The 16,579-nt window shown below is 34.1% G+C and overlaps 1 protein-coding gene across 5 annotated transcripts in view; it reads left to right on the top strand.

Moving 5' to 3' along the window:
* The window catches only part of CAH1 (carbonic anhydrase 1), a 210,019-nt gene that overhangs the window by 84,396 nt on the left and 109,044 nt on the right, over positions 1-16,579 (top strand). For all 5 annotated transcript variants that reach the window (XM_072534696.1, XM_072534694.1, XM_072534693.1 and 2 more), the window contains exon 2: positions 6,344-6,378. In XM_072534696.1, coding sequence (XP_072390797.1) covers positions 6,344-6,378 — 35 coding nt within the window. The remainder of the gene's footprint in view (positions 1-6,343; positions 6,379-16,579) is intronic.

Here is a 16,579-nt window from a genome sequence, read left to right as displayed (position 1 = left end):
TATGGGAAAATACGAAAAATAGAAAAAGAAGATAAAAGAGAAAAAACTAAAAGGATTTAATGGCAAACAGTTTCTCATAGAGTAGAAGATAGTATAATCTACAGATAGGGTTATAAAGAGAAAATATAAGATGGAAACAATTACAGGCGCTGATAAGCAAATGGAAAATGGGAACAAAAGAGAAAATAGACCAATATGCCACATATAACATAAATGCGTAGTAAATTTATTGGGCCCTTTACAAACATTCGGCATTTTTAACTAACAATATACATGTTTACTCGATTGTAATATACTCACAGTGTTGATTTGTTTATAATGTGCTTATAACTGCTCATGAAGTGGTCCCAAAGTTTGCGGAGGATGCTATAAATTAAGAAGTCTCTGACATATCATGTCCCAGACGTGTTCAATTGGGGACACATCAGGGGATCTCTGGAGCAGCCTGTTCAAAGAAGTCGCGACTGCCGCAATATGTGGCCTTGCGTTATCCTGCTAAAAAGTGGGCGTTATGTCCTCTCTGACGAAGATCAAAGGTGATTTTGAACCATAATCGATGGTACCCCACACTATAAATCCAACAGTGCGATGTACGTATACGTTTCTTACCGTCCGATAAGAAACTGTGGATTTCGTCTTTCACCACATCGCATCATTTTATGACCCTGTCTCGGTCATCATGAATCTCTAAACGCAATCGAGATTTATCACTAAAGAATATCCTATTCCATTCCTGGTCTAAAGCTAATCGTTCTCTGCACTATTCAAGACGATTATCGTCAATGTTTAGGGGTAAGAGGTAGCACCCAGTGAGGTTGAAATGATAAACGGTCAAAACTGAGGATTCGACGATAAATTGTACGCATCCTAATTGGAAATCCGAAACCATTGATTTGCAGTAGACCTAGTAGTCGAGAAGTGGTCTATTAGAGTCATTAACATTAGGCGATGATCTTGATGCTCTGTTATTCTTCGGAGCTGCCGTGTGCCCCTCATCAAATCTTAACACAGTATCTAAACTTCTGTGAAACCTATTCGTAATTTTCCGAAACGAAAGTCCGGCTTTTCTCGCGCACTTAAAGGAAATTTTTGCGTGTTCGTACTACAAGCATTGTAAACAACTATCAAAAAAAAAACAAGAACCACACACCGCTAAATTTTGATCGGTACTATACTTAAAAAAGTTAATTTTTAGTGGTTCGTAAATTCAGAAGAAACAAAAATGAATAAAAAACGAAGACCTAAACTGATATAGCTCAAATTCTAATATTTTTTTGTTTTTGCAAATATACGAGTACATAATTGTATTAAAATAAACTAATTTATGATGGGTGTTCCGATTTCTATGTCACTTAGTATAAGTTATGTACGAGAGATCTTCCAGATCTAAAGAGACTGTTTCTTCCACTCTACAAACTGGTTTTCTATTGCGTCTCTTAAAAACCTGCCATAGTCTATGATTGAAAGCTAAAACTCTAAGACCTCGATACTGATTACATTCATTTTTATTTTATATTTATATTTATTTAGGGATTCTACAGTATTCACTGCCTTCCCTCGCTCAACCGTTTCCATCTCTCTGTTGTTCCATTCTCCATCGTTTAGTCCTCTCTTACTCATGGCGTCGTCTACTTCGTTCCTCCAGGATTTTCGGGGTCGTCCTCTTTTCCTCCTTCCTATGGGGCTCCATTCGGTTATTCTTTTTATCCATCTGCTGTCGCTAGCTCTTCTTACATGTCCATACCACTTTAGTCTTTTTTGTTCTATATATGTTAGTATGTCTGTTTCTATTGATGTTCTTTGCTTTATTTCGTCATTACTTCTCCTATCCATTCTTGTTACTCTGCAGCATCTTCGCAGGCATTCCATCTCTGTTGCTATTATCTTACTGCTGTTTTTCTTGTTTATGATCCAATTTTCGGCCCCATATGTCATAATACTTCGCACTAATGTTTTATAAATCTGCGTTTTTGTCTTCATATTTAGGTGTCTATCCCACCATACTGAGTTAAGTTGTCGGATTGCTGTTCTTGTTTGTCCTAATCTTTGTGTAATTTCTTCCTCTGTTGTTGCCTTTTTCGTGATTATAAACCCCAGGTATTTGAATTTATCCTTTCCTTTGATTGTTACGTTGTCATCAATCTGTAGATCTTCTATGTCTTCTTCACTTGTAGATAGGTACTCTGTTTTCGCGAGGTTAATATCTAGGCCAGCCTTGGTATATTCTTCTTGTAGTTTCTTCATCATGTAGCTGAGGTCATCTTGGTCTTGTGCAATCACTACTTGATCGTCTGCAAAACTTAACGTATATAGGTATTCGTTCCGTACCGGTACTCCCATGCCTTCGCATTTTCTTTTCCATGTAGTTAAGGCTTTCTCTAAGTATATTTTTAATAGGGTTGGAGATGTGGAACAACCCTGCAGGAGCCCTTTTGTTGTGGTGAAGTCTCCTATGATTCTTGTTCCCATTTTAATGGACACTTTATTTTCTTTATACAGAGCTTTTGTAGCTTCTATGAGTTCCGTCTGTATTTCTAATTTGTACATTGCCTCTCATAGTTCTGGCCTTGGTACAGAGTCATACGCCTTTCTCAGATCCACAAATGCCAAGTGTATATCTCTATTTTTTGCTTTTTTCTTTTCCAACAGTTGTTCCAGTGTGTATATGTGGTCTATGCATGATCTTCCTGCCGTGAAGCCTGCCTGATCCTCCCCGATTTTGCCTTTTATCGCTTGCTCTATCTTTTCTCGCAGTATCTTCCCATATAATCTTCTTATTGATGATATTACGCTTATTCCTCTGTAGTTTTCGCATCGTTTTCTATCTCCTTTCTTAAATATAGATGTCATATATGCCGCCGTCCATTCCTTTGGGAGCTGTTCTCCATTTATGGCTTTCTGAAATATCCATTGTATCATCCGGTGTAATTTTTTTGATCCGTATTTTATAAGCTCAGGTGAGATGCCTCCAGGTCCCGGTGCTTTCTTATTTTTGATTGCTTTTATGGCCGTTCTCATTTCCCTATCTGTTATTTCTATTTCTTGTTGTGGGAATCTGCTTCGTCTTCGCCTGTTTTCTTTTCCAATGAATTGTGGTCTTTGTTCTGTTAATAGTTCCTTGTAGTAGTCCTTCCATTCTTTGTCCTGTATATTTCCCAATTTAGTTTTTTCTTTTGAGTTTTGTTTCAATCCTCTCAGTACTTTCCATGACTCCGAAGTTCTTGTACCTCCTATATATATTTCAATATTTAAGCAGATTCTTTCCCATTCTTTATTCTTTTGCTGTGTTATTTGTTTTTTCACTTCTCTATCTTTTTCTCTATATTCTTTATAAACTTCATCGTTGTTTGTAGTCAGCCATTTTCTGTATAGTTGCTTTTTTTCTTCAATTATTCTTTTTGTTGGTTCATTTATTTCATTATAGTGCTGTTTATTTGTTATATGTTCTTTTTCCCCAAGGGCTTCGAATGCTGCTTGCTTTATACTCGCCTTTATATGCTCGTATATTTCTTCGATGTTGCCGTATCTAAATTCTATTAATTTTTGGTCTAGACGTTGTTGGTATAGTTCTCTTATTGATTGTTCTTGGAGTAGTTCTATATTTATCATTTATTATATTTATCATAGCACTAATATAAACATTTTCTGATACCATGGACTCTGGTCTCGCTCTAGACATTTCTTAAACTTTGAGTCAACTTTTCTTGACTTCACAGTTAGTAGTGTTTTAGTGCATTATCTGTTTTTATAAGCTAATACAGTTTTGTATGTAATATAGTCATAAAAAACACATTAAGTTTTCATTAGTCATCTAAAATATCAATTTTAATATTTACCTTTACTTAAAATCAAACAAGAAAATTCTAATAGTAATTTCGTGTTTTGATCTTAATCTATAATCGATATATGATAAACACGTTAAATGAACTGCATACATATTAAAACGTATATTGCATTTATCTGTAACACGTGCAAAACATTACGAACCTGTGGGTTGGCACTGATAAGTGTCAAACATCAACAGTGATCTTTAGAGTATCTCTTAGAAAAAAGAGGAAGAAGCAGAATGACTACAACTGGAATTATTAGAAACGGAACGAAAAGAAAATTTAGAGAAACTTTCCGGTTAAATCCCGAGCAATTTTATGGTTATGGGAGATCGGAGCAGGACCCATTTATGAGCTCTTCAGACACCTAGACCTCCTAAGCCGGGTCCATTGTATTACGCCTATCATACGGAATAGGTCCGTAAGAACCTATTCTTCGGCATTTCTGGGGGGGGGGGCACGCTGTTCCGGACTCCCAGGTCTGCAGTAATCAGTAGGGGCTGAAAGCCTGAGCCCTTCCTGCCGTTCTGAACGTCTATACTTTAGTAGCTTTGTGGCATCACAGAAACCCACAAGTCTCTTTAAGGATAACTCCCTCATATGGCTTGTTTGCATAAAAATCGAACCCAGGATCTGACACCTCTGGTAGGCCAGTGCCGGGTACTTTCAGAGGACGTGTGAGGAGGTTTTCTCCTCCTCATTACAAAAACGGCACCGTGGGCTATCCGCCAATTCAAGCAGATGAAGGTGCCGACTGAGTATTCAGTGGCCAGTAAGCATACTGACCACCAGAGAGCACATTAAAAGAGGACGAAAAAATGTTTTCGTTGTAGAGAAAATTTTCGGTTAAATCCCGAGCAATTTAATTTTGTTCTGTCACTCATAGAAGAGGATATAAAAAAAGCCTGGAACGAATTGTGTAAAGTTTCCAATTACAGCAGAGGAAAGGGATGATGAACATGCTATCTTTATCCAGGCATTCTCTTTAATTATAACATTTTTATAATTTTCATGTTCGTAATCAAAAATCGAGGAATATTTTTGAACTTATTCCACCAATATCCTTCATCATTTGCATTGAATTTCGCCATTTTTACTGAACGACTGCGATTTGACTGGTTCATCTAGCAGTCAAATAGCAACTGCTGAGGCTGGATCGTAGCGGTCTGCGACTGAACCACCTCAACCAAAACGTATATGCGTAACTTGTATAAAACCAGTGCCCCAACTGTAGTCGCTGCGATTTAATCGCAGTCGCGAGCCGCACCAATGAATGCACCAACATGACGTGTGAAGCCACAATTTTAATTAAAAATGCGTTATATATGAAGTTTCTATTTCCACTTTAAAAAATCGTTCTTATATTATTTTTTTCATTTTTGAGGTGGATCTGGAAACGTCAAATATAACTTTTGTTCAGTTAAAATTGTGGCTTGTGCCAATAAATTATAGCGGACAAGATATAGATTCCATACAAATATAGATTCAGATTGAGTAGTCAAAAAAGTCACCAACAATTAGCTTATTCATAATGCCCAAATTTGACAATTATATAACATCATACACTTAACTTCTTTAATATAGTTATAGCTAGTTTCAAATGCAATGACAAGAATGTCTCGAAACAGTAATGCCGAACCTAGCGAAGCAGAGGCGTTCCTATTATGATATACAATAGGTCAAATTGTTGAAGATATGTACAAAATAGATACAATTTAATAAAAAATAATACTCGATACAGTTCATTACGTATCTAAACTATGGGTGTTGTTTAAGCTCGTATTTTTACTTGCTGTCCCACTTACTACTGTACATCGCATCGCGCGTCGTTAAGTAGCCGCAAATTATATATTTTCTCAATGTGATTTGATTGTTTATTTTAAACTTTGCTTACATATGAAGCTGTCCGTTGTTTATAATCAAATTTGGTTCTACACTGTTAATGTTTAGACCGTATTTATCTTCTATTCTATTAAAAGAATTTACTATTTTTGGTAGCTCTTATATCTCGTTCCTTATAACAGTCAGATCTTCAGCATATTTGCGTAGAAGGGGATTGCTGGTGTGGAAGAAAACCTTAAGATTCTAAGGACCAGAAGATGGAGGAGATTTGCTAGGAATCGACGGGAGTAGTGACTTATCTGTGAAGAGACCATGATTCAAAAAGGATTGTAAATTTTGATGAGATAGAATGCTACTAAATCATGTCTTTACTTATTTCCACTTTTTCTGTGAATACATCACTATACACTAGTAACTTCATGCAAAAAGTATTTTTCGTCTTTCGATGCCATTTTTGAAATCAATTTGAGTGTTTTACTTTAGACTGAATATTCAACTTATTTCAAAAAATATATGATGTAGAGTAAGAAGGCAGGATACATCTACGTCGCACTTGACATTAAATGTTTATGTCAATAGAATTAGTTCCCTGATGTCAGTATCATCAAAATATTTTACCTAAAAATTTATATTATGGAGTAGTATATATTACAACGCATATATTTTTGTTTTAGAATGGCTGTTGACTGGGGATACTGCGAAATTAACGGTAAGTCCTCTTAATGCAATAATTAATGTCAGTACTTGTGTTAAACGAGGAATTTTATAAATCTTTTTATACTGAAACAATAGGTGGTTTAATTCTGTCGATTCACCTTCACAGGTATTTATGTAGATTAGTTAGTTAATTAAAAAACATAGTTTACTTGTTTACATTGTATTCTATGTTAAATTGGTCTTGATTTTAATTACAAATATTTCATTTTTTTAATATATCTTTTTTTTTCATTGGAGTTGGTCTACGAATTTTGCCCCATATGGTTATTTTTCCATTGTTATCACATTATTTTCCGTAAGACAATGTTAAATGCTAGTAAACATTAGCTAAACACCATTTTAATCTTTTTGCTGATCGTTTCTACAAAATAGGGCTATTAAACATTTGGGATTTTTTTCTGTTAAAGCCGTCTATTGTCACTTGATAGTCTCAAAAAAGTGTGTGCCGCTTGTAGTATAACTCCTCGCAGTCATACAAGCTATGGTTGGCTGTTAACTGCAGCTTAAGTCTTCATGGCACAGTTCCATGGTGTGTAGGTGTCTCATGACTGACGCATGTATAGTAAGGAAGCCTTATTCCTACTTGTTTTCCGCCCTACTTCAGCCTTATTAGCACGAGTTCTTCTTGGCATTCCTACATATTGATCCCACATTCCCCATATTGATCGGCTTTAGTTCGAAAGAACTCATGTTAATTTCTCTTGCACACTAGAAGATTGCAAAAATTTCTGCTCAAAATACAGAGTATAGTCTCTTGTGGAATAGAAACGTTTAAATTTCCACCACTACCGAATATTCCTGCAGCTACCTCTTCTGCAGTTTTAGATCTGTGTGTATACCAGATATATCTCTGCAGTTTGGGTCGAATGTTTTCTCTGTACCATACCTCTCGTGGGCAAACGGTTAGTTGGAAAGGTACTTACAAACCTATATCTAGGTACCATATTGTGAAAATCATCCATTCGGTATCTCTAATTTCATTTATGTTACTATGGCCTGATCTAACCGATACATTGTTTAGGTTTTCTCGCAGTCTATAATATCCTATCATCGCCACCCCGATTATAATTATATGTCAAGGAGGGAGGTCGAGTAGGGCCTCCAGCGCTGCTGTTGGTGTGATTCCGAGGAAATCAAGTTTTTGCACCATTATTTGGAATTAGTAATTTGTTGGGTTGCAATTACACACAAATTTTTAAATGATTCAAAATTTGGAAGTCATTTTTTAACTTAAACAAGCGGTTTTATTTTTTGTTTAATTTTCGATTAATTAGAAAACTGGTTGATTTTTAGATAAGCTAATTTTTGTAAATGATCAAAAATTTGTATGATCAAAGTATTTTTTCACTGAACAAATTATTTTTTTTAATCGTTGTAATTATCGGCAAATCGCGTTTTAAAGGTTTCAAAGTTTAACAAGTAATAAAAGCTCAAAAAGATAAAAAATCGTATTTGTAGCACCACTTATTTTATACAATAACACAATTTTGATTCAAACCAAGGTCTTACATTTCTCAAGACCTCAGGAATTATTCTCCTATATTAATATTATTCTAGATTGTCTTTCATTTAATTCTTGAACTTGTGTCTTTTTGTATGAATACCAGAGATTATTGGAGTGGAGACCAAGAGCCGACAAGCAAAGTCGAGGCAGACCACCCACCCGATAGACCGACGACCTAGGAGAATAGAAACAAACTGGATTGCAGCAGCTAGAGATAGAGAGAACTGGAGACGTTTGAAGGAGGCCTATATCCAACAATGGATGTGAAAATGGGGCTGGATGATGATGATGATGATGATCAACCACTAGACCCAAACCTGCATCTTAAATGCTTTCCTTTTAAACGGGACGACTTACTTCTCGTTTGATGATGATAATTAAATACGTACTTTGAAATTTATCAATTAAGTGTTGTATGTGTTGGTACATTACATATTTGTTTGGTTTAATTTTATTAAAAATTCTTACTCCATCTTTGGCACAATCCTTATTAAAAAAGTCAACGGCAACTGTGTCAACTATTTTTTCTTTGATATAAACCATGTTGACAGTACGTGAGCACAATCCTATAACTGTGATTTACTCTTACTTTCTCAGTGGCGTTACAAACATGCCTGGGTCTAAGCCGACTTGACAACATACCTCCATTTCGACTATCCATTTCGACTTTTCGCTCTTGACAAAAGTGGTATTTATAAATTAAGAGGTGATGTTTGTTATGCCTCTTATGTAGGTAGAACCATTCGAATGTTATCTATCTACTAGAATCACAGAACATTTGAACAGACCAAACTCTTCAACTTTTAGTCACCATTTATTGTCCAGTAAACATAATTTTAATTTCAACACTGGTTCATCTATTTTACATGACATTAGTAGGAAGAAAAACTATTTGGAGTTGGATATTTTGGAAGATTTGGAAATTACAAAGGAAACAAATGAAAACTCTCACTTTTTCCCATTCACTGTGGGTTTAACTGAACTAGGGGTATTATACTCCATTTACACACTTTGTGTGTAAGTATTTCAATACTTATTTCAATTTATTTTTTTCTACAGTATTGGTAGTGCTTGGTATGGTAGACCTTTTTAGTGTAGTCAACCAACCACTATCTAATAGATTGTTTAGTCTAGTACTTACATTCACAGTCTATGTTCACTTCAGTTGCCCCCAAATTAACACCCAAATTATTACTGACAGGTTTGTGTGTGGATCTGGATTGTGAAATTTACATAAAGTAATTTATATTATTTCATCTTTTATTAGTTTTCTTTCTATATTAGTGGACAGTAGGACTTTTGGTTAATATTCAGTGTACCATAGAATTTTGAAATGTGCAGATCAAAATGATTGTGACTGCTCATCTAAGTTGTCATATTATGTCAGATTTCACTTTAACATTTCCGTTAAGACCAAGGGCGATTTTCTCTCCAGCTGTCATCCACAATGTAGCTTCTAAAATTTTGAAAAAAAGCTTAAAGTACATTTGAATTATTAATTATAAGAATCAACAACAGATTTAAAAAAAAGTCCTGACACAAATGTTGAAGGTTCCTTGGAACATTTCAATTCACTTTATAGAGGAATGATTTGTTCCCGTGTTCTTTCCTTATGTTGAAATATTTTGTAGTGTTTTGTACAACTGTTAGAGTTGATTCGTATTGATACATTCTTGTCTGTTTTTGTCTAATTCATATTAAAAAAATTTTATTATTCATATATAAATAGATTTTGTTCTTTATATTACTTGTTAAAAGAACATAAATCTTGGAAGAAAAAGTTGCTAAATTAATTTAATGACATAGCATAATAGTAGTAACGTGTAAAGAAACACAATAAAGCGTCGCCCATAAAATAAGGAAAAATAAGGTAGTTCTATTATTGAATAGTTTTAACATTTTAGCAAAGCATCCAAATTAATATTTCATTGTTTCCACCGCATAGAACGCATTCCACGTGTATTTATAAACCCATTACATTTAAAGGTTTTTTAATTTGTTTATACAATACTTAAGCGATTGCATTACATATTTGCACATAACCAATTTCACAGTTCGTGAAAACTGTCATATTCGAACTAGCGTAAACAATATTAGCATAATTTATGGAAATATATCTCGTGCTGCATAAGACAACGGGCGCGATTACGTAATGGTTTTCGAATTAGACAGAACACGTGAATCTGGAAAGAAAACGTTTTATTAAAGCGCTACAGGCAAAAGAATACTCGCGGTATTGTAATATATGTAAGTAGGTGTTCATTAATTATTTATTAAAAATAGTGACTAGGCGTCGACGAAACTGCAGACTAGCAAATATATTTCACTGAATTGTGTATATATATATATATATATATATATATATATATACATATATATACCTATGTATAAATTGAATAAAAGCAAACCTATTACAATGACATTCTCTGTCCTTTTTCTTTTTCTTCCTTTATTAATAATACAATTGCAATCTAAATTATAAACTGTAAATAGATACATTAACGTTCAAATGGACAATAATAAAATTAATGTGGATAATACGCTACGTAAAAAACACAAAAACAAACTAGCAAGCAATAGTATTTAACGCAACCTGAGAGACGGGCACACTCCTTAAGAATGACCTTCAGTTGATACAATTCATTGGGGCGAGGAGGATTAACTCATATTAACAATCATCACTTCACCCAGTCGCAATGCTCCAGACTATCCACTTCCACCCCGATAGCACTTTGATGCGCTACAGAGGCTCTCTTATCAGCAAAGTGCTTATCATGTGGAAGTCCTGGGTAAAAGTGTCCTCACACGAAATCCTACCTCGAACAATGCAGGCCAGCGTAAGGCGCTTCATTCCTGCTCTTTCTAGGACTTATCTTGGATCTGTGTTGCTTGCTGGGGCTTGAGTCCGTGCTCTGGCTATGCCCAGTTCGGTGACTCGGCGCTCGAGGATGTGGGCCCCTCTTGTCCGTTTTTTGGTTTTTTTTAATATGTTTGAAGCCGCTTTTAGTGTTTTTTTGTAGATTTTTTGAGGGCTGACTGAAACATATAAAATCAACATTCATAAATACACTACAATACCAAAGGTAAGCGCGTTGCCTTCTGTTGATAGATTTACGATTATCTAGACTTTATTATGTTTGCTAATATTTTCTGTTTGATTCTTCTGTGCTTCTATGTATGGTACACCTCACACCTTAATATCTCTTGTAGAATCCGGTTTGGGTGGTCTTCCAGCTCAGCGATTTTCTTCTGGTTTTTTCCTCCATCATATCCAGTATCCTTAGTTGTTTTAAGTCTCTGAATAGGAACCGTTCAGCAACGTATCTGGACACAATCTTCTTTTTGTTGCTATTATTGGTAGTACGATACGATATTGGTAGTCTTAATGCTGTTTTCATATTTAATTTCCTTCTTCTTCATGTAAGACCTCTTATTGCGGCTATGGCCGTTGCTGTTTTATGGACTTTTGCGATAACATGTGATGTGAATATTAGACCTTGGTCCATTGTAACTCCTAGGTATTTAGCTTCGTTTTGCCATTCGATGGGCCTGTCTTGCACTGTTAGCTGTTCTGCTGGGTTATCTCTTCTCTTTTTGAAGTTTTTTCTGAACTTATTGCTATTTTTTATTGGATACTTCATTTTTTTTTCTATCCAGTACCATCTATAGATTGTGTACAGTTATATCCAGGTTCCTGTGTTTTGCCAAGATTGCAGTGTTGTCTGCGTAAAGGCTGATTAGTGTTCCGGGTATTCTTCACGTCTGCTGTATATGTATATGCTTTACAGGAGGGGTGATAAGACTGCCACCTGTGGTGCTCCAGCTTCCGGAATTTCGTGTTCAGATAGAACTGCTCCTATCTGGACCTTTGATTTTCGATCGCTTAGGTACGGGGAGATGAGTTTCGTCATGGCTCCGCTGTATTCATAATCTCTCATCTTGTATGTAAGTCCTTTATGCCACACTCTGTCGAAGGCTTTGCTTATATCCAGGAAGGCTGCTCCTGTATATTTCTTATCGTTGAATCCAGCTCCTATGTATTCTGTGAGTCTGAGTATCTGTAGTTCGCTGGAATGTTGAGCTCTGAATCCGAATTGTGCTTCTGGGAATAATCTAGCCTGTCTGTCTCTGATTGGAGTCTGGTTTGAATAACTCGCTCTACTATCTTACGGACTGCTGGAAGTAAGCTAATTGGACTGTAATTTTGTAGAAATATGTGATTCTTTCCTGGATTTGGTATAATGAATGGGCTTCCTTTTATTGGTATGAGAAGAGCCTGTATCTTAGTATTGTGTTTGTTATGTTTGTCAAATATACCATAGCTCTCGAAGAAAGATACTTCAACCTGGACCAGGTGCTTTCTTTGGTGAACTTTGTAGAAACACAAACTATGGTGCCTTGTGTTTAAATGGAACTAATTTATAATACTAGTTATCGAGACATATCTATATTTGAATCTTTTGTCTGAAAAAGGAAAACAGTAGAGACAGGCTCGTAAAGAAAAAGGTTTAAAGCGTAGTAGGACCAACAGAGAATATCTAAAATACTGATTTGAATATTGGTTTCCTATTAAAAATAAGGTGTTGCAGAAAACAAATGCTTAGATAGGTAAGTACACCTAATGAATTTATTATCAATGAAATGTTATACATTTCTATTAATTCGTAATTTGTTTTTCTTCACCACTTTCCGTTTAGTTTAATACTGCCTATATCCTAAGTAGTATTTTCTTTTCCTATATTTTAATCTTCTTTTCTGAATCTTTGTTCAGTATCCATCGTTTGCATCAGTATAATGTGACAGGTCTTTTATCAGTTCTTTTTTTGGTTTTTCTTGAGGCAGCTTTTGATCTTAATGTTTGTTTATATAGGGCTAAATGCACATTTTGAATTACTGAAAGCATTTATGGAGAAAGAATTATCATTAAAAAAATTATACAATACTATCATATAAACGTGGAATGTAAATTCCAGTTTCACGTTGTATCATATTTTTAGCCACTATCTTGTTTATTAATATCTATAAAACACAAACCTCACTGGTTTTTTGTTTTATATGACCTTCAAATATCCCATACTACTTTCCTACGAAGTACATATTCCGGTGGTACCTGTAACTGCTACGTTCTAAAAGTACCACTTGTAGGTAAATATTAACTTGTTTTATGGTAGTGTTTAGTCTTAATACTTACAATTATAAAAGACTGCATTATAAAAACTACTTCTTGGATTAAAAAACAAAAATTGTTCTTATCAAGGTTAATGTATCATTTCTGTAACACGTTTTTCTCGAAATCCCCGTTATTAACCTTATCGATGGTACGTCCCACTTTTAGCCTTTGAAAAAATTACATATATCAGTAAATCAAATAACTTTAGGCGAATTACTTTAGGACGAACTTTAGGAGAGACAACATTAAATTTTGTACAAACGATTATGAATTTAAATAATAGTAGCTCGATTAACGTAATTTTATGTATATATATATAGACGCAAAACCGATTGCAAAAGCCTTTCTACCATATGTAAAGGGTACAACAAATAAAATACGGAGAGTTCTAAGAAAACACAAAATAGAAACGATTTGGTACTGACAGAAAAACCTCCTATTTTACCACCCGCCAAAACAAAGATATTATTAGAAAATCAAGGAGTATACGGGATTCCTTGTAGGGACTGTGACAAACCGTACATCGAACAGACTAACCTAAGAATCAATGAAGGGCTGAGACCATAGGGTTCCAAGCGACATTTACAAAAAATTTTAAGAAACGAATTTTAAAGTTTGCTGTTAACTAAAACGGTTCTGACAAAACAAGTACACTTGTAATTGGAATCTTATGGTACTGTAAGCGCTGTATTTGGAACTTTGTGTCCCTAAATAAATTTGAAGTTTTATTTAGACTTTATTGCCTTTCTAGCACTGATAACAATAATAGCCTGTACAATGATGTAGAAGAATTTTTAAAAACATAGGAAAAAGAAAATTAATGAAGAGTAGAAAATTAACTTTTATTTGTAAACTGTTTCGTTTCAGAAATCAAACATTTCATGTAATTCTGATCTTCCAGTGGCATCCATGTTTACGCAAACTCAATATGCTCAAGCCTTCTCTCAGTCAGAGATTTGGGTTTTGTGTATCGGCCAGAGCAACTACAACGTCAGCAGTGGAATTATTTATGGAAAGCACTCTTTGTTTCTTCCTAGTACTACTGGTAACTTTACTAACTGAACATGTTTACATGTTTACTGAACAGTAAACATGTCTCCTTGCATAAAACGTTGTTGACAAACTTTAGTGTAAGGTATTTTATTATCTTGGTACAATGAGACTGTTTTTTTTAAGTTTTTAAAGTATTTTGGTTTCATGTTCATCACACAGAATGGCTTTCGTCTGTTAACTTTTAACAAAAGTGTAACAAGCGCTAGTGGAGACCAAATACCCGTAAACTTCATAGCTGCTCTACGCGAGAATGGATATTATCGACAACCTGTACGCACGAATGACCAAGTATGGAGTATTTCATAGTTACCATTTGGATATTAGGATGTTTGTTCAGGAAGTCAGTGATTGCTACTGAGATCAATGAGTTCCTGTTCTGAGTTACACAACTATCACTTCCCGTGATTATTATTTAAAACTACTTTCTCTAAAATTTATATTAGGGCACTAGACAAATCATTGTCTATATATATATATATATATATATATATATATATATATATATATATATATATATATATATATATATACAAACAACACAGTTTATTAGGGTTGCAGTCAGAAAATTGGCCGGGATGTTAATGAAACACTCTTATGACTTTTCGTCTAGCTTTCGGAATCGTTTTGTTCCTTTTTCAAGACTCTATAATAAGAAAAAAGTGTAAATATTTATAAAAAATATCACAAATCTTCCGTGCAACTTACTAGTCGTTGAGATTATTTACAAAAGCATGACACTCAACATTAATAACAACACACATAAAATATAAAATAGTAATGTAAATAATCTCAACGACTAGTAAGTTGTACGGAAGATTTGTGATATTTTTTATAAATATTTACACTTTTTTCTTATTATAGAGTCTTGAAAAAGGAACAAAACGATTCCGAAAGCTAGACGAAAAGTCATAAGAGTGTTTCATTAACATCCCGGCCAATTTTCTGACTGCAACCCTAATAAACTGTGTTGTTTGTTTATATTGACAGTCACTAATATCCAGTAATTCTTGTATATATATATATATATATATATATATATATATATATATATATATATATATATATATATATTATCACAGTTTTGTTGATTCAGAAGATTACTGTGCAGTATAGCCAGAAATATTATGTGGGAGATCAGACAATGATTTGTCTAGTGCCCTAATACAAATTTTAGAGAAAGCAGTTTTAAAACATCCGGAAATAATAATCACGGGAAGAGATAGTTGTGTTTCCTCAGAACAGGAACTCATTGATCTCAGTAGCAATCACTGACTTCCTGAACAAACATCCTAATATACAAATGGTAACTATGAAATACTCCATACTTGATCATTCGTGCATACAAGTTGTCGATAATATCCATTCTCGCATAGAAAAGCTATGAAGTTTACGGGTATTTGGTCTCCACTAGCGCTTGTTAGACTTTTGTTAAAAGTTAACAAACGAAAGCCATTCTGTGTGATGAACATGAAACCAACATACTTTAAAAACTTAAAAAAAAACAGCCTCATTGTACCAAGATAATCAAATATCCTACACTAAAGTTTGTCAACAACGTTTTATGCAAGGAGACATGTTTACTGTTCAGTATAAGCTGAATGATCACAGCGCCGAATTTTCTACCGTCAATGTTAGTAAAGTTACCAGTAGTACTAGGAAGAAACAAAGAGTGCTTTCCATAAATAATTCCACTGCTGACGTTGTAGTTGCTCCGGCCTATAACACAAAACCCAAATCTCTGACTGAGAGAAGGCTTGAGCATATTGAGTTTGCGTAAACATGGATGCCACTAGAAGATCAGAATTACATGAAATGTTTGATTTCTGAAACGAAACAGATTAGAAATAAAACTTAATTTTTATTTGTAAGGCTTCCTGAGTTCATCGCATCTGTTATTTCTTGATTCCCTCTTCACTTAATCGTTTCCTTCACTTTAAGGAAGCGCCCGATTACTCCGCTAATCGTCTCTATGGTTATTTCATGGCTTTATTTCATGGCTCATTTCATATTTAGTATATATATATATATATATATATATATATATATATATATATATATATATATATATATATATTTATATAGATAGATATAGATATATAGAATAAACCTAAACATTCTACAGAAAAACATAACGAATTGTAAAATCAACCTTTAATAATCACGAAAGCAACGTCATACACATCCGAAAAACACAACTATATCATTATAATCCATAAACCTTCAAACTTTTATCCTTTGATCAATTTATGTGCGTATAATTAATTATTACATTAAGCCAGTAGTCTATTATGTCAAAGATCAGTCAGTATAAACATTAAGATGATTAATTCATTATATCATTAAAAAATATATCAAATTGTTGCAATTTCGTTACAAAATATGGCATTAAAACTGAATATGAGTTAATAAATAGTATAAAAACACTTTTAACGCTATATAAAAAACACAGAGTTATACTCAAAAACA

This window comes from Diabrotica undecimpunctata, chromosome 6 (assembly GCF_040954645.1).
Source record: "Diabrotica undecimpunctata isolate CICGRU chromosome 6, icDiaUnde3, whole genome shotgun sequence".
NCBI lineage: Eukaryota > Metazoa > Arthropoda > Insecta > Coleoptera > Chrysomelidae > Diabrotica > Diabrotica undecimpunctata.
This window is presented reverse-complemented; position numbering and strand designations above follow the sequence as displayed.